The following is a 24035-nucleotide window of genomic DNA, read 5'->3' as shown; positions in this document are numbered from 1 at the left end:
AACTGGGCAGGCCAGTGGCTCCCACCTGTAATCCTAGCTACTCAGGAGGCTGAGATCTGAGTATCTCGGTACAAAGCCAGCCCGAGCAGTAAAGTCCATAAGACTTATCTCCAATAAACCACCATTCTGGAAGTGTCGCTGTGGCTCAAGCTCGCCTTGAGCTGAAGAGCTCAGGGACAGCATCCAGGCCCAGAGTTCAAACCCCATGATCGACAAAAACAAACAAAAAACAAAACAAAACAAAAACTGGGCTGAGAATGTGGCTTAGTGCCTGGCCTTTCATGGATGGAGCCCTGGGTTCGATTCCTCAGTACCACGTAAACAGAAAACGCTGGAAGTGGCGCTGTGGCTCAAATGGTAGATTACTAGGCTTGAGCAAAAAGAAACTCAGGGACAGTGCCCAGGCCGAGTGCAAGCTCTAGGACTGGCAAAACAAAAACAACAATAACAATAAAGAAAATGTGAGCCTTAAAAGGTAGAATAGGGGTTAGGGATACAGCTGAGTGGCAAAGTATTTGCCTAGTATTTGAGAGGTCCTGGCCAAGATGCCCACCACTGCATAAATTAACTAAATATAGTAAACAAATAAATGAAGATGTTACAAACATCCTTGATTTGGCCATTTTAGATGATTTTTCTTTTACAAGTTAACCACCTTTTCTTCCCTAGTGCCCCTCCACTCTGTAGAGGCCCCACCCTTAGACTCCTCCCCCACTACTCCCTAGGTTGGATCCCTCCCTTTGGCTCCTCTCTTCCCGCAGGCGCTCTGAGCCGCGCTGAGTCAGGCCGCGCCCGGTTAGGGCGTGGCAGGCGCGTGCGCACTGACGCTAGCGTCGGGGTGGGGGGTAGGTTTATATGTGCCGGGGTCAGCTGACACTCTGCATTGCAGACAGCCGAGTCTAGCGGCGCCATGTATGCTCTCGTTCTCCTGGCTGGCCTCCTGGGCACTGGTGAGACTGGGACCCTAGCTCTGGGGAAGGGGTGCCCCGCAGCGTCCACCTGTCCCTGCCTGGGCCGTGCTGGGTCTCGCGGGCCTCGCCTCGCTTCTCCGGTCGGCTGGTTGGCGGACTCGGTGCGGGGCGCGCACTGCGCAGGCGCCGGCCTGGGCCTGTACCTGCGGCCGCGGCCGGAGAGGCAGTGGGGAGCCGGGCGAGGGCTGCGGGGCCGAGGCGGATGGGACCAAGGAGGTGGCGGCTCAGACGGCTCACTGCAGGTCCCTGCGCTACTGGAGTGGCCGAGCCTTCTGAGGCCTTGCTGAGGCTGCCCTTCCCGCTGTGGGGGGGGGGGGGGCCCTGCGGGTGACCCCTCCCGCAGTCGTGTTGTGACTGCGGGGCGCACGTGATCCCTGTGGCCCGGAACCTTGTCCTAAGGGAACGGGACAGAACTTGGCCTTGGGTCTCCCAGTTTGTACTGGTGTGTCGTCCATTTTGGTGTTTCTCTTTTCGTATATACCCCGGATCGGGAATTGTGGTCCCCATTGTATTGCAATGAAATCTTGACCTCACCTGGGTTCAGAGCCTTGCATGGCTACTGGACAGCCATTACTTATTGTTTTGGGAGGAGGGGGGGGATATAGATTTGTGAGGGTTATGCACACAGTGTCGCACTTGTTTTAAAATAGTCCCGAGGATTGTCAAACTCATCGGAGGTTATGAAGAGACCCCTGGGACCACCTGTGTGGTCTTCTTGATATTAGACTAGGCCTCCTTCCCTCTCCCCCCCAGCCCCAGTGTCTTGTGACCTTTCTTTTCCCCTTGCATCTATTTAAAATGTCATGGTTAAGAGAAAAGGAGTGAGGCTAAGTATAAAAATTATACGTTTGGGGGCTGGGAAGGTGGCTTAGTGGTAGAGTGCTTGCCTAGCATGCATGAAGCCCTGGGTTGGATTCCTCAGTACCACATACAAAGTCAGAAGTGGCGCCGTGGCTCAAGTGGTAGAACGCTAGTCTTGAGCAAAAGAGCTCAGGGACAGTGCTCAGGCCCTGAGTTCAAGCCTAAAGACTGGCCAAAAAAAAAAAAAAATCTACGGTTTGATGCAGTTGCTGGATTTTAACCTCTGTGGTGAGGATCCAGGTGTTTTCAGTTTTTTTTAAAATTTTTATTTATTTTTTTATTGTGAAAATACTGTACAGAGGGGCAGTACTGTACAATACTGTACAATTACATGGGCAAGATAATGAGTACATTTCTTATCAAGCATTGTAGCCTCCTCCTGTTTTCAGGTTTTATCCAAATGAAACAAACCTTATCTTCGCCTAACTTCTGTGCTCATTTCTTGTTACCTGTGTCATTTTGTTTTGTTGTTTTTAATGTGCTATTCCAAGGACTTGCCCTGAGCTTTTTTTTTTTTTTTTTTCTCAAGGCTAATGCTCTGTCACTTGAGCCATAGCTCCACTTCTGGCTTTTTGGTGGTTAACTGGAGATAAAAAATCTCAGGGACTTTCCTACCTGGGCTTGGTTTAAATCTCAATTCTCAGATCTCAGCCTCCTGAACAGCTAAGCATGAGTCACAGGCCTTCTGTTTTGCTTTTTGAGACAGGGTTTCACTGTATAGCCCAGTCTGGCTTGAAGTGCCTTTCTTCTGCATTTTCTCTTCTTGTGCAGGATTTTTTTTTTTCTTGTTCCTTTTTGTGTTCAAGGTTATGCACCTTGAATTCAGGGTCTGGTTGCTGTCCTTTAGTTTTTTTGGCTCCAGGCCAGCACTCTACCTCTTGAGCCACAGCTTCACTTCTTTTCTGCCTGGGCTACTTGGAACTTTGTTCCTCAGATCTTAGCCCCTTGAATAGCTAGGGTTACAGGCATGAGCCATGGGTGGGTGCCCAGCTTTGTGCAGGGTGTTGAAGCAGAACATAGGGTCTGCTGAGCCACACCCCCAAGTCCTTAATGGTTTCTTTGGAAATGTGAAACCCATTTCTAGTATATGTGTCTATATGTTTAATCAGATTCTGGCTAGTCAAGTGCCCCTCTTCCCTGAGCACTTTGATAAGTGGGGTGTGTTAACATGAATGACCTTGGTTTAATTGTGCTGCCAGGCCCTTAGATTATGCCAAGGTCACTATATGAATGATAGCTTGTCATGACAAGTCTTCCTCATTGTGGCTGTCTGGAGAAGTTGTTTCTAAAATTTCTGGAAATAGCTAGGAGTTAGTGAATGAGTGGTATGACTATGGCCATTGTCCACTCCCTGGTAGACTGTTGCAATGCAGGGTGCCATCCTAATACTGGAGAGGCTCCATATCTTACTTTTCTTCCCTCCTTCTCTTTCCTGTGGCTGGGGATTGAACTCAGGACCTGGGTACTGTCCCTTGGCTTTTTGCTCAAGGCTGGCATTGTATGGCTTGAGCTACACCTCCCCTTGCATTTTGGTGGCTAATTGGAGGTTAGAGTCTCATGGACTTTCCTGTCTGGGCTGGCTTTGAACCTCTATTCTTGGATCTCAGTCTGCTGAGTAGGAGTGCAGATGTGAGCCACTAGCACCTGACTTTTTGTATGTGCTCATGTGCATGTATGTTCATGCATATGTGCAAATGCCCACACCAGTCTTGGGACCTGAATTCAGGCCTCATTTCTGCTTTTTTTTTTTCATGCCAGTCCTGAGGCTTGAACTCAGGGCCTGGGCACTGTACTTGAGCTTCTTTTGCTCGAGGCTAGTATTCTACCACTTGAGCCATGGTTCCACTTCTGGCTTTTTCTGTTTATGTGGTACTGAGGAATTGAACCCAGAACTTCATACATGCTAGGCAAGCATTCTACAACCAAGCCACATTCCCAGCCCTTGATTAACTTTTTTGATCAAGGCTAGTACTCTACCACTTATGCCCATACTTCTGCTTCTGGCTTTTTGCTAGTTAATTGGAGATGAAGTCTTGGAAGCTTTTCCTGCCTACTCTGCCTTTGAACCTCAGTGATCAAATCTCAGCCTCCTGAGTAGCTAGGATTATAGGCATGAGACACAGGCTATAATTGATTGTTGACTGAGATGTAGATGTCTGACATCCAATTGCTGACAGTTTATGACCTTGAGCAATTTACTTAACCTCTTGATTTCCTCATGTGTAAAGTGACATTAATTGTTACTGCCAAGCTGGATTGCTGCAAGGCTTTAATAAATTAGTGCATGAGAGGACTTAGTAAAATAACTTGTTTGTTGTTGTGAACTAATAAATGTGGTGTTAAGTTGCCAGTGCCCTTGTGCTACCAGCCTTGTGACCCTCCTCTGTCCTTGACTTTGTTATTTCCATGGCACCTTTTTTTTTTTTTTTTTTTGGTGGGTTGTGGGCTCGAACTCTGGGCCTGGGCACTGTCCCTCTTCAGCTCAAGGCTAGCACTCTACCACTTGAGCCACTATGGTTTTGTGAGTGGTTTATTGGAGTCTCATGGACTTTCCTGCCACGGCTGGCTTTGAACCGTGATCCTCAGATCTCATTCTCCTGAGTAGCTAGGTTAGAGGCATGAGCCACCAACCTCTGATACACCTTTCATTTTAAAAGATGCTGTGAGTTAACAGCAGATCTAAATGGACTTATTCATAATGTATATGCTATCAGTGGAAAAGAATTTGAAGAAGAAAAAGAAGAGAAGGCAGAAGAGTTAGAGGGAAAAAGGGATAAGAGCCTTTCTTTTTTGCAATAAATGTCAGAAACCACCTGTTTAAAAAAAAAAGTGCTAGTCGGGTGCTGTTGACTTATGCCTGTAATCCTAACTACTCAGGAGGTTGAAATCTGAGGATCACAGTTCAGAGCCAGCCAGGGCAGGAATGTCCAGGAGACTTTTTTGCGTGGGTGGGGAGGTGGGGGGAGGGTGAGGGTTGAGGGGGGTCAGTTGTGGGGCTTGAACTCTGGGTCTGGGCACTGTCCTTGAGCTCTTCAGCTCAAGGCTAGTGATCTACCAGTTTGAGCCACAGCACCACTTCTGTTTTTTTTTTTTCTAGTGGTTAATTGGAGATAAGAGTCTCACAGACTTTCCTGCCCAGGGTGGCTTTAAACAGTGGTCCTCAGATCTCAGCCACCTCAGTAGCTAGGATTATAGATGTGAGCCACCGGCACCAGGCTTCCAGGATACTTTTATCTCTAACCACTAGAAAACCAGAAGTGGCACTGTGACTCAAAGTGGTGGTTGCTAGCCTTGAGCTTAGAGTTAAAACTCCATGACTGACAAAAAAAAGTATGTGTTGAGATCTGGCACAAGTGGCTCTCTCACCTGTAACACTAGCTAATCTTGGAGGCTGAGTTCTGCAAATTGATTTTCAAAGCCAGCCAAATTCAAAGCTGGAAGTGGAGGTGTGGCTTAAGTGACAGAGTGCCAGTTGGGAGCGAAAAGGCCAAGTAAGAGTTTGAGACCTTGAATTCAAGCCCCAGTTACACATACATACTCTCTCTCTCTCTCTCTCTCTCTCTCTCTCTCTCTCTCTCTCTCTCTCTCTCTCTCTCTGAAAACAAGCCTATATGTTGGGCATAATTACTGAGTCAGGAAAACACCAGCTAGGAGTGAGTTGAGTGTGCATACTCCAGGGAGCTGAGCTAAGCTTAGCTACTGGGTCAGCCTAAGGGGATTGAAGCTGATTTTTGGTAAACATCACTAACTCTTGAGACCTGGTTTAAGCCCCAACTTTATTTCCGCATCCATAAGTAGATTTTTGCACTGGCCTCCCCTGTAGATAATCACCTTTATGACTTGGGCATTGCTACTCTGCAGGCCTCTGCATTTGATATTTCCTCAGCCTGCAGGATATTGTTTTGGGTTTTCACCATTTTGCAGATCTTATATATATTCTTAGGTGAGGTTTACCTTGTCACAAGTGTTGGGGTCTACTTCAGTCACTTTGGTATTCAACTCCTCATATCAAGACATTTGCATTGTTTGGAATCTTTTTTTTTCTTGTTGGTCATGGGGCTTGAACTCTGGGACTGGGCGCTGTTCTTCAGTTCTTCACCTCAAGGCTCTACCACTTGATCCAGAGTGTCACTTCTGGCTTTTTCTGTTTATGTGGTGCTGAGGAATTGAACCTGGTGCCTCATGCATGAGAAGCAAGCACTCTACCACTGAGCCACCTTCCCAGCTCCTGGAGTCTTTTTTTTTCTGTTCAAACTTTTTATAAACATCAAGTGCACACACCTTGTGCATGTGGATTGTTATAGAATTCTCTTGAGGCTATACATACCTAAGAACAGAATTGCAGAAATTGTAGAATTTCTCTCCAGAGTTTGGCAACTTGTACTCTGGTGTGTTCAATTTCAGATTGTTGCAAGTCTGCTTTCATATTTGTTGATATTAAACAAAATTTTGTCTCTATATATCTATCCACAGAGAGAGAGAGAGAAAGAGAGAGAGGGTTTTGTTTTTTGTTTTTTTTGTAGTCTGGGCCACAGAATCTAAATCCAGGGTTTTGCCCATGCCAGACAAGCAGTCTTCTGCTTAAGCCATGCCCCAGTCTCTCTCTCTCTCTCTCTCTCTCTCTCTCTCTCTCTCTCTTTTAGTTTATGTTTTTAAATAAAAATTCAAAGTAACTTTTTCTTTTCTTTTTTTGCCAGTCCTGGTGCTTGAACTCAGGGCCTGGACACTGTCCCTTAGCTTTTTTGCTCAAGGTCTAGTGCTCTACCACTTGAGCCACAGCTCTACTTCTGGCTTTTTGGTGGTTAATTGGAGATAAGAGACTCATGGGCTTCCCTGCCTGGGCTAACTTTGAACTGTGATCCTCAGATTTTAGCCTCCTGAGTAGCTAGGATTACAGGCAAGGGTCATCTGTGCCAGATCTCAGCGCATACATTCTCATTCCCTCCCTCTCTTTCTTCTTCCCCTCTCCCCCTCTGCTCTTCTTCCTCTCTTCCTCTCTTCCTCCTTGCCCCCTCTCTCCTCAGTGTGGGGCTTGAACTCTGAGCCTTGTAGCCTGGCTAAAATAACATTTCTCTCTCTCTCTCTTTCTCTTTCTCTCTCTTTCTCTTTCTTTCTCGTCCTGTCTTGTCCTGTCCTGAGGCTTGAACTCAGGACCTGGGCACTGTCCCTGAGCTTCTTGTGTTCAAGGCTAGCACTCTACCACTTGAGCCACAGTGCCACTTCTGGCTTTTTCTGTTTATGTGGTACTGAGGAATCGAACCCAGGGCTTCTTCATGTGTGCTAGGCAAGCACTCTGTCTCAAAGCCACATCCCCCAGTCCTACTAGTCAAATCTTAAAATTTGCTTTGTTTTGTTCAGTAATTTTTTGGTCAGTTGTGGGGCTTGAACTCTGGGCCTGGGCATTGTCCCTTAGCTCTTCAGCTCAAGGCTAGTGCTCTACCACTTGAGCCGCAATGCCACTTCTGGTTTTCTGGTGGTTTATTGGAGCTAAGAGTGTTATAGACTTTCCTTCCAGGGCTGGCTTTGAACCATGATCCTCAGATCTCAGCCTCCTGAGTAGCTAAGATTACAGGCGTGAGCTACCTGAGCCTGGCAAACTCAGTGTTTTTTTATTATTAGCACATAATAATAGCACAAGGGGAGGGTTCATTGTGGCATTTCCATATTTGTACACAATTTACCAAATAAACCTACCCTTCTATCTCTCCTTTATTCCACCTCCCTGTCTCTTAAAACAATTACAACAGATTTCTTTATTCTATTTTCATACCTGTATTTGAAGAGATTAGATAATATCTACCTTTGCTGTTGGTTTTCTCCATCCACCGGTACCTGTCTCCCAATATAAGCAATTTTGCTTTCCTTTCATTTTGTTTTCATTTTGTAGTGTTTTTAATGTTTTACCACACTAATCCATACATACATTATAAGTCAGATTAAGCACTTCTATTTTTTCCCCCTGATATAGAACTATTTAAAAATGTTTTAATTCTGGTAATTCTACATTTACAGAAAAGTTACAAAGTACAGTGTTTTGTTTTGTTTTTTTCTTCTTCTTTTTCTTTGCCCAGTCCTGGGGCTTGGTCTCTGGTCCTGGGCACTGTTCCTGAGCTGCTTTTGCTCAAGATTAGCATTCTATCACTTGTTGAGCCACAATGCCATTTCCAGCTTTTTCTGTGATTAATTGGAGATAAGAGTCTCATGGACTTTATTGGGGCTGGGAAGGTGGCTCAGTGGTAGAGTGCTTGCCTTGCATGCCTGAGGCCCTGGGTTCGATTCTTCAGCACCACATAAGAAAAAAGCCGGAAGTGGTGCTATGGCTCAAGTGGTAGAGCGCTAGCCTTGAGCTGAAGAGCTGAAGGACAGCGCCCAGGCCCAGAGTTCAGGCCCCATGACCGGAACCAAAAAAAAAAAAAAAAAAGAGTCTCATGGACTTTATTGCTTGGGATGACTTTGAACTGCCACTCTCACATGTTAGCTTCGTGAGTAATTAGGATTACAGGCATGAGCCACTGGCACTTAGCTTTTTATTTTTTATTATAAGGGTAATGTACACAGAGGTTACAGTTACATAAACCAGGTAATGAGTACATGTTTTTGTTTTTGTTTTTGTTTTTGTTTACCAATCAATGTTATTGCTTCCTTCGCTCTCTCTCAGATTTTCCTTCCTGAACTCACAAGTTGTATAATTCGTTTTCAATGTACTATCTAGTGAGTGCCACTGCTACGTTTATTCTTTTGTCCCTCCAGTGGATTTTTATGTCTTAATTCACCCAGCTTCCATTATTGTTTTTTGTTTTTATTTTGCTTTTGAAGTGCTAAGGTTTGAATTAAGTTACTTATGCCTCCCAAGTAGCTGGGATTACATGTCAGCATGTCCTGTTTTTTTTTTTTTTTTCACTTTTCTGAATTTAAAATTAAGAAATTGTTTCTAGGCATTGACAAGTCTGACTTTGGGCTCATATGAAATGTTGACCTGTTGTTTGTGCACAGGCAAATAGATACTGCTCTCTGCAACTAATTGTAGTTTATGTAGGTGGCAGGGCATGGGACCTAGCATCCTGGTGCTCTGATGTAAGTCTGAAAAGGGAACCAGTTATAATTTGAGGAAGTGATTTCCTTTGTGTTTCCAAAAGTGGGATGTTCTCTAAATGCTAAGCCTATTGGTTTTGGTCTCAGGATCCCTATATTCTCCTTAGCAAGGGTTGGCATGTAATATTTTCTACGTTTGCAGAGACCAACACAGCCTGTAAGCAGAGATCTGTGGGGAGCCAGTGCCCATTTGTGTGGCCGAGTTTCCATTTCTGTGCAGTCCACTGGGTTTGCAGCAGGACTTTATGGGGAAGATGTAAGACCATTAGCCGCTGCCGATCCCTGCCTATACCTGCTCATCTGCTCACCTGACTGGAACCTGCAGCCTACTGGCTAGGAGTTGTAGCACAGTTTTATCTAAGGTGATTTAAGTTCAGCTCTGGTCATCATCTCCTGATACATGATGAAGAGCTTTTTGTTTTTAAGAAGACTTCTGCTGGCAAGAGGTTTTTTTAATTGGACTGCAATACTTAGGAGTTTCTGTCCCTGAGGTTACATCACTCCTGTGTAATCTAGCTTTGTATATGTGTCCCCCAGTATCTATGTCATTATTGCACAAGGTAATTTACTTGTGGGTCCTTGCTTATTCATGTAGATTTCTTCCTTTTTTCCTCACCATACTGGTGTTTGAATTCAGAGCCTAATGATTTTGCTAGGCAGGCTTCTAGCACTTGAGCCACATCCCCTAAACCTGCTTTTGTTAGTTTTATCAAATAGTCTTTTGCCCAGGCTGTCCTGGACCACAGTCCTCCAACTTAAATTTCCTTTGTAGTTTGGATGACAGGCATGTATGTACCACTATACTTAACATCTTTCCCTCTCTCTTTCTCTCTCTCTCTCTCTCTCTCTCTCTCTCTCTCTCTCTCTCTCTCTCTCTATATATATATATATATATATATATATAATATTTGTTTATTTGAACTCATGGCCTTCATGCTGTCCCTGAGCACTTTTGCCCAAGACTATGTTTACCATTTGAGCCAAAGCTCCACTTCAGTTTTTTGGTGGTTAATTAGATGAGGGTCTCTGGACTTTTCCTGCCTAGGCTGGCTTTTGAACTGTGATTCTCAGATCTTACCCTCCTGAGTAGCTAAGATTATAGGTGTGAGCCACCAATGTCCAAATCTGTTTCTCTTTTTTGCCACTACTAGTGTTTGAACTCAAAGCCTCAATTTCTCACTTGGCTTTTTTGATCATGGCTGGTGCTCTATCATTTGAGTTCCACTTCTGGCTTTTTGGTGGTTGATTGGAAATAAGAGTTTCAGAGACATTCCTATCCCAACTGACTTGAAAATACAACCTGGGGTGCTGGGAATGTGGCTTAGTGGTAGAGTGCTTGCCTACATGCATGAAGCCCTGGGTTTGATTCTTCAGTACCACATAAACAGAAAAAGCCAGAAATGGTGCTCTGGCTCAAGTGGTAGAGTGCTATCCTTGAGCAAAAGAAGCTCAGGGACTGTGCCCAGGCCCTGAGTTCAAGCCCCAGGACTGGCAAAACAAAAACAAAAAAAGAACAAAACAAAAAAGAAAATACAACCTGGGATCTCAGCCTCTTGAGTAGCTAGGATTATAGGCATTAGTTACTAGCTTTTTATTGGTTGAGATTGGGTGCTTTTTGCCCAGGCTAGTCTTAGCTGCAGTCCTGATTTCTGCCTCCCAAGTAGCTAGGATTACAAATATGAGCTACCATTCTGGGCTGCTTTTCTTTTCTTTTTTTTAAAATTCTATTCTGAGGCCTCAGGTGTATTAGGCAAATGCTGTGTTCATAACTCAATATCCTCAAGCCATATCCCTAGCGCTGTAAGGTAGAATGAACTGGCTTGTGAGTAAAATCAGAGGCAGTGTGGGGAGGGCAGAAGAATAAAGAACCTTTGTCTTAAGTAGCCATTAGTGTGTCTGATCTAGGCCAGAGGGCATGGGACATCAGCCAAACCAACATTAAGCCTATTTGCTGCTGATTTCTTACTTGACATAAGGAACTTCAGACATTTCGTCCTCAAAATTAAGGTAGGGGGGGCTGGGAAGTTGGTTCAGTGGTAGAATGCTTGCCTTGCATGCATGAACAGAAAAAAGCTGGAAGTGGTGCTGTGGCTCAAGTTGTAGGGCACTAGCTTTGAGCTGAGGGACAGCGCCCAGGCCCAGAATTCAGCCCCCACGACGGACCAAAAAAACCCCCCAAACCCCCCAAAAAGCAAAAAAGATTAAGGTAGGTTATGTCCAAGTGTACATTATTCTAAAAGATTAAATGGGAAATATTTTTCTTTTTTTTTGTGAAGAATGCTGTACAAAAGTAGCATCTACAAAGGAGAAGCAAATTAAGTACTAATGCTGAACCTTTGAGACACCAGCTGTCTGGTGTAGTCAGTGTTGAGAGCATTGTATAACTCCAGCTCTTAGAGAATCCAAGTGCATGGATTCTCTAAATGAGAAGGCAGGGGACCTGAGATAGATGCTATCTCTTCAGGGATTATTCTCTCTTTGTTTCCCAGCAAGATGCCTGTTGTCATGGGGATATATCATCTAGGTAGCAGATGAAAGCTGTGGAATGTATGTTCTGTTTATGGGTGCTGGGAGGCTCTATGTATTTTCTTTTTTCTCTCTCTTTTGGTTAGTTGTGGGGCTTGAACTCTGGCCTGGGCACTGTTCCTCAGCTCTTCAGCTACTTGAGCCACAGTGCCACTTCCCAGTGGCTTTGTATTGGAGTCTCACAGACTTTACTGCCCCAGCTGGCTTTGAACCATGATCCTCAGATCTCAGCCTCCTTAATAGTAGGATTACAGGTGGGAGCCACTGGTACCTGGCATTCCATATATTTTCTTTATTTGCTAGCTATATTCTTAGCAGTATTTAACACAGGTTACCTGTTTAAGAGAAAGAGCGCATGTTGTCTGATAGATGTTTTAATGAGTGGAGCATGGATTCACATTTTAGGAAAGGCTGTCCTCTATGTTGAGTTCATTTATAAGACTTGCTGTAACTGTATCATGTATTTGGCTCTTCAGTCCCCTCCATGGTGGTAAGCCTTTGTAAAATGACCTACTGTTTGGAGACTATTCTGCTGAACCACAACACAGACCTAGCCTAGTAAAGGTTTAAATCTGATCATTTAAACCCCACAGAGCAATTGGTATCACAGAAAACTGACCCAGACTATCCAGCAGTGGCTATTCCAGAGAGCTCCCAGACACAGGCTTTTCTAGCTCTGTTCTTCATCCTGGAGGTCTGGCCTGAATCCTTATGCCTTAATCTAAAGGAAAGTATGAGGACCTGCAGACATTCTGTCAGCCAGGTGTAATATCATGGTCAGACCTTGCTGCAGGGGCGACTGGGAACTGTAATCTTGGCATCCTTGTGTTTATTGAAATCTCTAGTTTTATTCCTGTGAAGGAAGAGAGAATGAATATAGGGGAGTAGCTTGCAGTCCCTGTCCTAACAGATCATGTTTAATTCTATTCTTTTTTTTTTTTTTTTTTTTTTTTGTCGGTCGTGGGTCTTGAACTCTGGGCCTGGGCGCTGTCCCTCAGCTCTTCAGCTCAAGGCGAGCACTCTACCACTTAAGCTACAGCGCCACTTCCGGTTTTCTGGTGGTTTATTGGAGATAGGAGTCTCACGGTCTTTCCTGCCCGGGCTGGCTTTGAACCGCGATCCTCAGATCTCAGCCTCCTGAGTAGCTAGGATTACAGGCGTGAGCCACCGGCGCCTGGCTTTTAATTCTATTCTTAAAGGTAACATGAAAAAAAAAATTAGTGCTGACATAAAAATTAGAATGTCATCTTCTACCCCCTTGCTTTCCTCTTGGGCCAGCCTTTAGCAATTAGCTGTACTATCCACCAAGAAGTTTCCAGGCAGTAGGGACTCCTAAGTGCGTTCTCATTTCTTTACACATTATTCCTGAGAAAGAAGTTTTTTTTTTTTTTTTTTTTTGGTAGATGATTGGTATGAACCAGTTGTCGTATCTTTCTGAGGCTAGTAACATGTTGATGATGCCTCCCCCCTGCCAGAAAACAAGAGGTACTGGAGTTTGTGCTCAGGACCTTGTACTTGCTCAGCTTGTTTGCTCCATTGGTGCTCTGCCACTGAGCCATGCTTCCAGCCCCACTCCCTCCTTTTTACTTTGAAACATGTTTTTCTTTTCTTTTTGGCAGTACTGGGGCTTGAATGTAGGCACAGCAGGTTCTGTACCACTGGCCCACACTTCAAGCTGAGACAGAGGTCTTTTTTTGGGGGGGGGTCTAGTCATGGGGCCTGAACTCTGGGCCTGGGCACTGTCCCTCAGCTCTTCAGCTCAAGGCTAGCATTCTACCACTTGAGCCACAGCGCCACTTCCAGCTTTTTTCATTTTGCTTATGTGGTGCTGAGGAATCAAACCCAGGGCCTCCTACATGCAAGGCAAGCGCTTTACCACTGAGCCACCTTCCCAGCCCCTGAGACAGAGTTTTTGTTTGTTTGTTTTTCTGTATGGGGCAATTAAAACTTAAGGCTTTACAATCTTGCTTGGCTTTTTTTTTTTTTCCTAAATTCAAAGCCAGTGCTCTACCACTCAAGCTACCCCTATTTCCAGCTCCCCCCCCACCCCCCTGATTAATTGGAGATAAGACTCTCAGGGACTTTTCTGCCTCTGCTGTCTTCAACCAGGATTCTCAGGTCTCAGCCTTTTTAGTAGCTAGGATTTTAGGTGTGAGCCACCTGTGTGCATTAGGCTTGTTCTTTCTGCCCTGTGCTATGAATCAGAGTACTAACACTATAGTATGTACCACCACATTCAGCTTTAATGGGTTCCGGATATACTTTGTACAATGATAACTTGGATTGGTGTTCCCTGGAGGTAACCATTGGTGTATCACTAATGACCTTTTTCATGAGTCACTGAAGGCATTTGTGCCTTGCTGGGTACCCGTCTCTCACCAATGCCAAACTTCTTGTTTAACGTTTGGCCACCCAAGATCACTGTTCTGGCTCTTAGCAATGTGGCTTGGAGTCAGTAGCTAATGACCTCTGAGGTTGCTGGGGTGCAACTATCTAGGTCTTTGAGCTACCACATAATAATTACCCAATAAATGTTGAATGTGCAGAGAGTCAGACCCTGACTTAGTGGTTGTGAGCTCTCTGTTCTGGGCAGGGATGTGGGTTACCAGGAGGTCCCCTGCTGTTAAAACTGCAAAGACCAGTGGCACTTGTGTACTGTTTGGTGCCAGCACCATACCATGTGCTTTTCAAACAATTTTTTTTTTTTGCCAGTCCTAGGACTTGGACTCAAGGCCTGGGCACTGTCTCTGAGTCTCCTTGTGCTCAAGGCTCGCTAGCACTCTACCACTTGAGCCACAACGCCACTTCTAGCTTTTCTGTTTATGTGGTACTAAGTAATGGAACCCAGGGCTTCATGCATGCTAGGGGCAAGCACTCTACCACTAAGCCACATTTCCAGCCACTCAAACATTCTGTGTCAGGCCTTTGGAGCAAATACTAGTAATAAGCCTTGAAGACTGTGGTTTCCAGGGCACATGACTGGAAGTGGAGGAACTGGCATCTGGCATCTGAATGAGCTCAGGCTTGGTAGGGTAAGGGCAAATTACTATCCCAGAGAGATGGTGGTGAGGGCAGAGGGTGAAGGGTGGGGAGGTATGTGTGTATGTGCCAGTTGAAGTGTTTATGTGTAATTAAATCATCTTCAGTCCACTGATATAAGTGGTTCCCTCTTCATTTTACAGGGAGTGGCAGAGGCAGGTTGTGTGCTCTGTTCCTGTGTCACGTCTAATTTGCCTTTTCACAAGGAAGACATTTCAAATGTGTGCCTTTAAAAAAAAAGGCATGTCTCCATCAAGTGCTGGTGGCTTACTCCTGTAATCCTAGCTACTCAGGAGGCTAAGATATGGGGATGGCAGTTTGAAGTCAGCCCAGGTAGCCAGATCTGGGAGACTCTTATAGAGCTGAGTTCAAGCCCCAGTACCTATACACAAGTAAAAAAAAAAAAGTATATCTCAGGCTTGTGTGTGTGCCAGGTCCTTGAACTGAGAAGTGTAGGGCTTGACTTGGGCCCCAATGCTGTTGATGTCTGTACTGACACATCCAATCAGAAATCTCCAGTGGCCCAGGCAAACACTCTTAAGAAATTTCTTAAGAGAGCCACATACCAGTGGCTCAGGCCTGTATTCCTAGCTACTCAGGAGACTGATATTTGAGGATCACAGTTCAAAGCCAGCCTGAGCAGGAAAGTCTGTGAGACTCTTTTTTTTTTTTTTTTTTTGGGTCCAGTAGTGGGGCCTGAACTCTGGGCCTGGGTGCTGTCCCTCAGCTCTTCAGCTCAAGGCTAGCACTCTACCACTTGAGCCACAGCGCCACTTCTGGTTTTTTTCTTTTTGCTTATGTGGTGCTGAGGAATCGAACCCAGGGCCTCGAGCATGCAAGGCAAGTGCTCTACCACTGAGCCACCTTCCCAGCCCCATCTGTGAGACTCTTATCTCCAGTTAACCACCAGAAAACTGGAAGTGGCACTGTGGCTCAAGTGGTAGGGTGCTAGCCTTGAGCTGAAGAGCTGAGGAACAGTGCCCAGGCCCAGAGTTCAAGCTCCATGACTGACCCCCCCCAAAAAATTCTTAAGAGGTCAACATAGTGCCTCAGAGAGAGAAGTTGGTATGTGGGGTCAGGGGATGGGTTATGAGGATGAGAATAGAGGTTAAAAAGCTTGACGGGGAACATTTTGAGAACTCAACAGAAAATTGGGGTAGTTTTTATATTGGGTTTCTATAAATAGGATCATCAGCATCTGCCTTGTTATTGTGAGTGAAGATGTATAGTCCTTGAGAGATCTTTCTGTCCAGCTCTGTACTCACAGGGTTCCTCTTCCAGGAACCCCACAGGTAGAGGCTCTTGTGTTCTTGGTTGTCCCATTGTTGAGCAGTCCTCATCTAGCCTTTGTAGTCCCCTGTGGTGTTAAACACATTGCTTGACCTGACTTGCTGCTCAGGTCTCTTAGGGCTAGAGCTACCCTAAAACACCTCTGTAGTAGGAGGGGGGTGTCCCTTGCTTATTTGAAGGCCAACCATATTAGGACATTTTCCTAGTTAAACATCTCCAATCCCCTCAACAACTCTTTGGAATGGAGGCCTGGATCTTGCCTTCCTGACCTCTGTGAAGAGCCTGTACATGTTTGTTCCTTCCTTTGTCCTATGTTGTCCTGTAGCAAGCAGATTGCTCAGTTGTGCTCTCATCACATCCTTCAGATGTGAGGTCTTCCTGTTCTGTATTCTCTTTTAGCCTGAATGATTTTAGGTTGAACACTGCTAGTTTCATTTCCCATCTGTCTTGTCCTGTTGACGTCTTTTTTTTCTTTCAGCCCTTCCTTGCTGCCATGGGGGTCTTGCTTCAACTTTCTCTTTTTCCTTTTTCTTCCTTCCTTTTCCTCCTGTTCTTGATTCCTTTTGGCCACAGCTCCACTTCCAGTTTTTTATGGTTATTTTGAGATTAAAGTCTCATAGACCTTCCTGCCCAAGCTATTGCCTAGAACTGTGATCCTCAGATCTCAGCTTTCTGAGTAGCTAGGATTACAGGCAGAGCCACCAGCATCAAGCTAGACTTTTCCTTCCTTCCTTCCTTCCTTCCTTCCTTCCTTCCTTCCTTCCTTCCTTCCTTCCTTCCTTCCTTCTCTTCCTCTTTCTCTTTCTCTTTCTTTTTCTTTTCTTTTCTTTCCTTTTTTTTTTTTTTTGCCAGTCCTGAGGATTGAACTCAGGGCCTGGTCACTGTACCTGAGGTTCTTTTGCTCAAGGCTAGTACTCTACCACTTGAGTCACAATGCCACTTCTGGCCTTTTCTGTTTATGTGGTACTGAGGAATTGAACCCAGCTCTTCATGTATGCTAGGCAAGCATTCTACCATTAAGCCATATTACCAGCCCCTTGCTTAGCTTTTTTGATCAAGGCTAGCACTCTACCATTTAAGCCCACACCTCTACTTCTGGCTTTAAAAAAAAACAACCACATTTTTTTGGTTATTATCCTTAAGTAGTTGTACAAAGAAGTTCCCATTCTACAAACAGTATATGAATACAAAGTGTCTGATAACATTGTCACCCATTGCTCCTAACCCATTCCTTCTCTCACTTTTTTTTTTAAAATTGAGATTAGTTGATTATATAAATTTCCCATATTTCACAGTATTGTGGAATAGTGATACCTAGTTAAAGTCACAAACACATTTTAACCTTCACAAGGTAAATTGTCATTATCAGGGCTGGGAAGGTGGCTCAGTGGTAGAGTGCTTGCCTTGCATGCCTGAGGCCCTGGGTTCGATTCCTCAGCACCACATAAGCAAAAAGAAAAAAGCCGGAAGTGGCACTGTGGCTCAAGCGGTAGAGTGCTAGCCTTGAGCTGAAGAGCTGAGGAACAGCACCAAGGCCCAGAGTTCAGGCCCCACGACCGGAACCCCCCCCAAAAAAATTGTCATTATCATTATCTATAAATTTTGTGAACTCTATGAACTTTGCCAATAGAAATTATTTCTTCTACATCAGGTGATGTTTTCCTTTTGCTTAGTGTAGGCTGTTTCCTCTTTTACTTTTGGCTTTTTGCTAGTTAATTCGAGATGGAGTTCTGAAACTTTTTCTGACTACTCTGGCTTTGAACCTCAAATCTCATCCTCCTGAATAGCTAGGATTATAAGTATGAGCCACTGGCACCTGGCTTACTTTTTCTTTTCTTTTCTTTTTTTTTTTTTTTTTTTTTGGTTGGTTGTGGGGTTTGAACTATGGGCTTAGGTGCTGTCCTTGCGCTCTTCAGCTCAAGGCGAGCTCTCTACTGCTTGAGCCACAGCACCACTTCTGGTTTTCTAGTGGTTTTATTGGAGATAAGAGACTCGAGGATTTTCCTGCCAGGGCTGGCTTTGAACCGGATCCTCAGATCTAAGCCTCCTGAGTAGCTAGGATTACAGGTGTGAGCCACTGGCACACAGCTAACTTTTTCTATTTTTTTTTTTGTTTTTTTTTTTTTGGTCCAGTTGTGGGCCTGAACTCTGGGCCTGGACGCTGTCCCTCAGCTCTTCAGCTCAAGGCTAGCACTCTACCACTTGAGCCACAGCGCCACTTCCGGCTTTTTTCTTTTTGCTTATGTGGTGCCATCGAACCTAGGGCCTCAAACATGTAAGGCAAGCGCTCTAGCACTGAGCCACCTTCCCAGCCCCACTTTTTCTATTTTTTTTTTTTTTTTTTTTTTACTTTTTCTATTTTTAAAGACAAGAACTTACTCAGTTCCACCTCGAACTTGTAATCCTTTTGCCTTAGCCTCCTGAGTGCTGGGATTTAGGCATGTACCACCAAGCTCAGCCAGCTTTGCTTGGACTTTAGCCTTGCAGTTAGGTGTCCTGCTGTCTATTTCTCCCTTCTCTTCTGCCACCTCAAGCCTTGTAGAAAAGATGGATGTGAACCTGCTAGCCCTGTGTCTCCTCTGAAATCCCCAGTGGCACCTGTGATGTTGCTCACAGTGGGGTTACAGTGCTCTATGATGTGTGGCCAGTGAGGCCGCCTCCGTGTGCTATTTTTCTTCCCTTTGTAGTCTGGGCTACTTCTCACCCATTTCTGAAAAGACAAAGGACAGTTTTTCTCTTTTGCAAAAGAGAACTGCTTGTCTGTAGAATGTTCTAGAATGCATCCCTTCTACCCTAGCCTTTTGCATCACCATTTTTCAGATACCAATTCAGTTTGAAAAAGATTTTGTGTGTGTGTGTGTGTGTGTATGTATGTGTATATGTGTATGCTGTGTGTGTGTGTGTGTGTATGCTGGTTAACCCTGCTGCCCACCCCCCTTTTTTTTTTTTTTTTTTGGTGTTTTTGGTCATGGGGCTTTAATTCTGGGCCTGGGCGCTGTCCCTCAGCTCTTCAGCCCACAGCTATTGCTCTAGCACTTCAGCCACAGCGCCACTTCTGGCTTTTTCTGTTGATGTGGTGCTGAGGAATCGAACTCAGGGCCTCATGTATGCGAGGCAAGTGCTATACCACTAAGCCACCTTCCTAGCCCCCTTGCTGCCCTCTTTTACTCTGCCCCCTGGCACCAGCATGCCCATGTTACCAAACCATTGTGAATCTGGCTGTATTTGTTCATAAAAATTGGGGTGCAAACCTACAGTTTTGGAAATGTGGCAGTTGAGATTATTTTGAACTGGAGTAAGGGAGAAGTGGCCTGGCCTGAGTTTTTCGGGGAACTCAGTTTCTGGATGCATATGTACCTCTTTCATTCCTGTTGGTCCTCCCACTCTCATTGGACAGACTGTCAGAATGTGGATGGTTGTGGGGCTGTCTTCTCTTGAGTTTGGTCCTTTCTGCGTGTGTATGATTGAGCCTGGGCTAGAGGTGATGTGAATCTGAGGGTTTCCTCCATTTTTTGGTTGTAGAAGCATGCAAACCATGGGCTTTTCTTTCTTTCTTTTTTTTTTTTTTGCCAGTCCTGGGGCTTGAAACTCAAGGCCTGGGCACTGTCCCTGAGCTGCTTTTGCTCAAGGTTAGCACTCTACCACTTGAGCCACGGTGCCACTTCAGCTTTTTCTGTGTATGTGGTACTGAGGAATCAAACCCAGGGCTTCATGTATGAAAGGCAAGCACTCTACTACTAAGCCACATTCCCAGCTACCATGGACTTATTTTAATAGGTACTCTCAATTTTGTGAGATTAAAAAAAGTCACAACATACCATTGGTACTTAAAAATATAGACTTTGGGGCTGGGAAGGTGGCTCAGTGGTAGAGTGCTTGCCTTGCATGCCTGAGGCCCTGGGTTTGATTCCTCAGCACCACATAAGCAAAAAGAAAAAAGCTGGAAGTGATGCTGTGGCTCAAGTGGTAGAGCGCTAGTCTTGAGCTGAAGAGCTGAGGGCAGAGTTCAGGCCCCACAACCGGACCCAAAAAAATATATATATAGACTTTGAACTTAACAATCTGTTTTATTTTCTTACCTTTTACAGCTCCTGTATAATCATTATTCTTGAATTTTTTCCAATTTGATGTATATCTCTATGTTTGACAGCAGTATATTATGTTAACTATATTTCACTCAAATTTCTATGTTTCTTAGTGTTCTTGAGGGAGTAGATTTGCTGTTTTACTCTTGGTGCTGTGTTCATGCTAGGCAAGGCAGGTACTCTAATCCCTTCCTAGTTTGTGCTTTTTTTTTTTTTTTGGTCCGGTCATAGGGCCTGAACTCTGGGCCTGGGCGCTGTCCCTCAGCTCTTCAGCTCAAGGCTAGCGCTCTACCACTTGAGCCACAGCGCCACTTCCGGCTTTTTTTCTTTTTGCTTATGTGGTGCTGAGGAATCAAACCCAGGGCCTCGAGCATGCAAGGCAAGCGCTCTACCACTGAGCCACCTTCCCAGCCCCTTTCGTGCTTTTTTTTGTTAAGGTTTTTTTTTTCCCATTAGTATACTCTAATTGTACAAGGGGATTTCATTGTGATATTTCCATACATGAATACAGTTGTATCCCATCAATCTCCGTTACTCTTTTAGACTCTCCCCTTTTCTTAAAACAATTTTAACAGGTTTTGTTGTCCTATTTTTATAATGTACATAAAGTACTTCAGCACATTCATCTTTGTGATAATCCCCACCAAAAATTCAAGGTATCTGAGTTACTGTTCACTGGCAGAAAGTTCTATTGTCTGGCTTCAGTCTCTCCTGATGCAGGAAATTTACACTGTCCTGTGAGCCCCTTTGGAAAAGAAGGTTATCCTTGGGACTTAAAAATGTGAAATCAGAAATCAGAACAAAATTACTGATAAAGGGCAAAGCTTCTTGGCAGGGGTCAACTTTAGCATTGTAGTTTACCACAGACTTTGCTGTCCTTGACCCTAGGGAAGTAATGTAGGCCATTTTGTTGGAAAATGGGCCACCTCCTTAGATTGGTTTTCCTTTTATAGCTCTTGCCAGCCCTATCCCAGACCTGACAACATGCTCTGGGGGCTCAGCAGTGCTATGCCAGAACTTGAAGACTGCGGTGGACTGTGGGGCTGTGAAGCACTGCCAGCAGATGGTCTGGAGCAAGCCCACTGTGGTGAGCACCCCTCCTGGGCCCTCCAGGCCCCTCCCTGCCTTCCCTAGACTTGTTCACAGAGCTGTCTCTTGCTTGCTGCTCTCTGCCCCCCTTGGTGACCTTGTATGACAAACGGGACCTGTTATTGGATGTGCTTAATTTACCACAAAGTAAATGAAGCCCAGAGAAGAAAAGAACTCATTCCCTTAGGCCATTGGTCTCATGGTGGCAGTTAGGATGAGGGCCTCCATATTTGTTGCTGTGTATGACCCACACTGCTTCCCCAACCCTGCTCTGGATCCCCTTCCTACCTAGATACAGGCCAAGTGGGTATGCAGTATGAGCACATGGACATAGCCCAGCCTGAGTCACTCTGCACAAAGTAGTATATGCTAAGCTTTTTTTTTTTTTTTTTTTTTGGGTCCGGTTGTGGGGCCTGAACTCTGGGCCTGGGCGCTGTCCCTCAGCTCTTCAGCTCAAGGCTAGAGCTCTACCACTTGAGTCACAGCTCCACTTCCGGCTTTTTTCATTTTGCTTATGTGGTGCTGAGGAATCGAACCCAGGGCCTCAGGCATGCAAGGCAAGCGCTCTACCACTGAGCCATCTTCCCAGCCCATGCTAAGCTTTTTTTTAAGTCTTGATATTTATTGTTCTTCCTTAGTCTTCTCAACAGGCAAATCCTGAGACTGAGAGCTTAATAGCTATTTAAAATTTTGTTTCTAGCTAAAATCACTCTGGGAAAGATAACCACTGGTGCAGGTGCTTTTCCTGGTTCTCCCTGTGATGTGCTGGTTGTCAAATGGAACAGGCTGTGTTTGACAGGTTGGGGTTTTATTCTAAGCTTGTCAGTGGCCTCTAGCTCACCTTTAGTAAGAGAAGAAAAGTTGCTTAAATAGTACTACTTTTAGACATAGATTCTGAAATACTGAGAAATCAGTTCACTGACCAAATCAACTTTGAGCTTTAGGTTTTAATTTTCTTTCTGTCTCATTTTGAATACTACATGCTCTTTCCAAGTTCAGTGTGTGCTGAGTGAGGACTTAGGGCTTTGCTGATTCGGTGGTCTCAGGCTGCCCGGGTCTCTTATGTTATGGTCCTGTGCATAGGATTACCTTGACTTGGCATAAAGTTTTGAATGACTTTCTCTGAGTTCATCTGTGAACTCATTTCACAGCTGCCCCTAACTCTCATCTAGACATGTTAGCCCTTATCCATAGATCAAGAAGGGAGCCTAGGCACATCTCCCAAAGAACTTTGAGAACCAACTAGAATTCCTGTGGTTTCTGACCTGGGTGTGTGTCCATTTACATGGTGTGGTTGGGAGCAGAGGGTAGATCAGGTGCCAGTGGGTGTGGGTAGAAGTACAGTGACTGGCATTGGAACCCTGCTGCCCTGAGGAATGGCTATTTACTCACAGCTGCACTTATATGGAATTGATTTCGACCACAGGCACTGAGCACTTACGTATTGCTCATCACCCCTGTCCTTCCTGTGGTGTCCTGCTGATCAGGCACCAGATTGTGACTGTGGTTGACTTCCACTCCATCAGTGCAGGGAAAGGGCTTGGTGTTTGTGGCTATGTGGGGTATGAATTGGGTCATTCAAATCCAGATCTCTACCCATCATGTTTTTTCCTTCTAGAATTCTCTTCCATGCAACATATGCATTCAGGTTATCACTGCAGCCGACAATATGCTGAAAGAAAATACCACTGAGGTGAGCTGCTGGGGACCGGTTGGGGCAGCCTTAGCTTTGGTTCCATAGAACTGTGGCCCTGGGGGTCCACATAGGACCAACTTATTCCCAAGGGGTGGCAGATTTCTGAAAAAGGACAAATGGGAAGTATTTCAGACCACGCAGTCTACTTACCATCTGCCATAGCCCCAGGCTGGCCTCAAACTCACAATCCTCCTTATTCAGACTCCTGAGTATTGATACTATAGGTATGCACCATTGTGTCTGTCCACAGTCTTTTTTTTTTTTTTTTTTTTTTGGTCAGTCCTGGGGCTTGAACTTGGCCTGGGCACTGTTCCTGAGCTCTTCAGCTCGAGGCAAGCACTCTACCACTTGAACTACAGTGCCATTTTCAGTTTTCTGATGGTTAATTGGAGATAAGAGTCTCATAGACTTTCCTGCCTGGGCTGGCTTTGAAACATGATCCTCAGATCTCAGCCTCCTGAGAAGCTAGGATTATAGACATGAGCCACAGGTGCCTGGCTACAGTCATTTTAAAAAACACTTTTAAAAATGTAAACACTAGGACAGGGAAGGTGGCTCAATGGTAGAGTGCTTGCCTTGCATGCATGAGGCCCTGGGTTTGGCTTCTCAGCACCACATAAGCAGAAAAAAATGGAAATGGTGCTGTGGCTCAGGTGGTGGAACACTAGGAGTTGAAGAGCTGAGGGACAGCACCCAAGCCCAGAGTTCAGGCCCCACAACTGACAAAAAAGTAAACTGACAAAAAACTATTCTCCAGGCTGTATAAGAAAGAGCATGAAGGTCCTATTTTGCTGGCCTCAGTACTAAATATTAAATATAGTTGAGATTTCATCTACATTAGTGTGTGGCTATCAGTTTGGCAATATCAGAGTTCCCTGTACCTCAGACTATGGGTGAAAGGAGAGTCTGCTTTTACTTGTTGAGCTGATGGAGCCATAGGGAAGTGCTGGCTCTCTACCATCCTTTTCCCTGAGGGTTGGCTGTTTTCAAGCTTCTCTGTTCTGGAGTTATTAAGGGCTCCTTGCCTTCAGTTCTGAACTTTGCCTTGTACTTCTTTGCAGGAGGAGATCCTTGGTTACCTGGAGAAGATGTGTGACTGGCTTCCTAACCCCAACTTCTCATCTAAATGCAAAGAGATAGTTGATTCTTACCTCCCTGTCATCTTGGATCTGATTAAACAGGAAATAGTAAGAGGGGACGGGGCAAACAGGCTCTTCTTCTCAGTGCCTCCAGCCCAAAGCAGGATAATTGAAATGGAAAGTGTGTTCATGGTGGATAACTCATGTCAGGTCTTTAACAGATGCTTTGAGCATGATAGAGTTTGATTTCTACATAGAATTTAGTAACTCACTAAGTATGTACTATACCCAAGCCATGTGCCAGAGT

The 24035-nt window shown here is 45.0% G+C and overlaps 1 protein-coding gene across 1 annotated transcript in view; it reads left to right on the top strand.

Moving 5' to 3' along the window:
* The first annotated feature begins 842 nt into the window (after positions 1–842).
* Psap (prosaposin) overlaps positions 843–24035 on the top strand; it is a 36760-nt gene continuing 13567 nt past the window's right edge. The window contains exons 1-4 of the mRNA XM_070020518.1: positions 843–950; positions 20818–20951; positions 22572–22646; positions 23711–23836. Coding sequence (XP_069876619.1) covers positions 911–950; positions 20818–20951; positions 22572–22646; positions 23711–23836 — 375 coding nt within the window. The 5' untranslated portion in view covers positions 843–910. The remainder of the gene's footprint in view (positions 951–20817; positions 20952–22571; positions 22647–23710; positions 23837–24035) is intronic.

This window comes from Dipodomys merriami, unplaced genomic scaffold, assembly GCF_024711535.1.
Source record: "Dipodomys merriami isolate MVZ:Mamm:240054 unplaced genomic scaffold, mDipMer1.0.p SCAF_14, whole genome shotgun sequence".
NCBI lineage: Eukaryota > Metazoa > Chordata > Mammalia > Rodentia > Heteromyidae > Dipodomys > Dipodomys merriami.
This window is presented reverse-complemented; position numbering and strand designations above follow the sequence as displayed.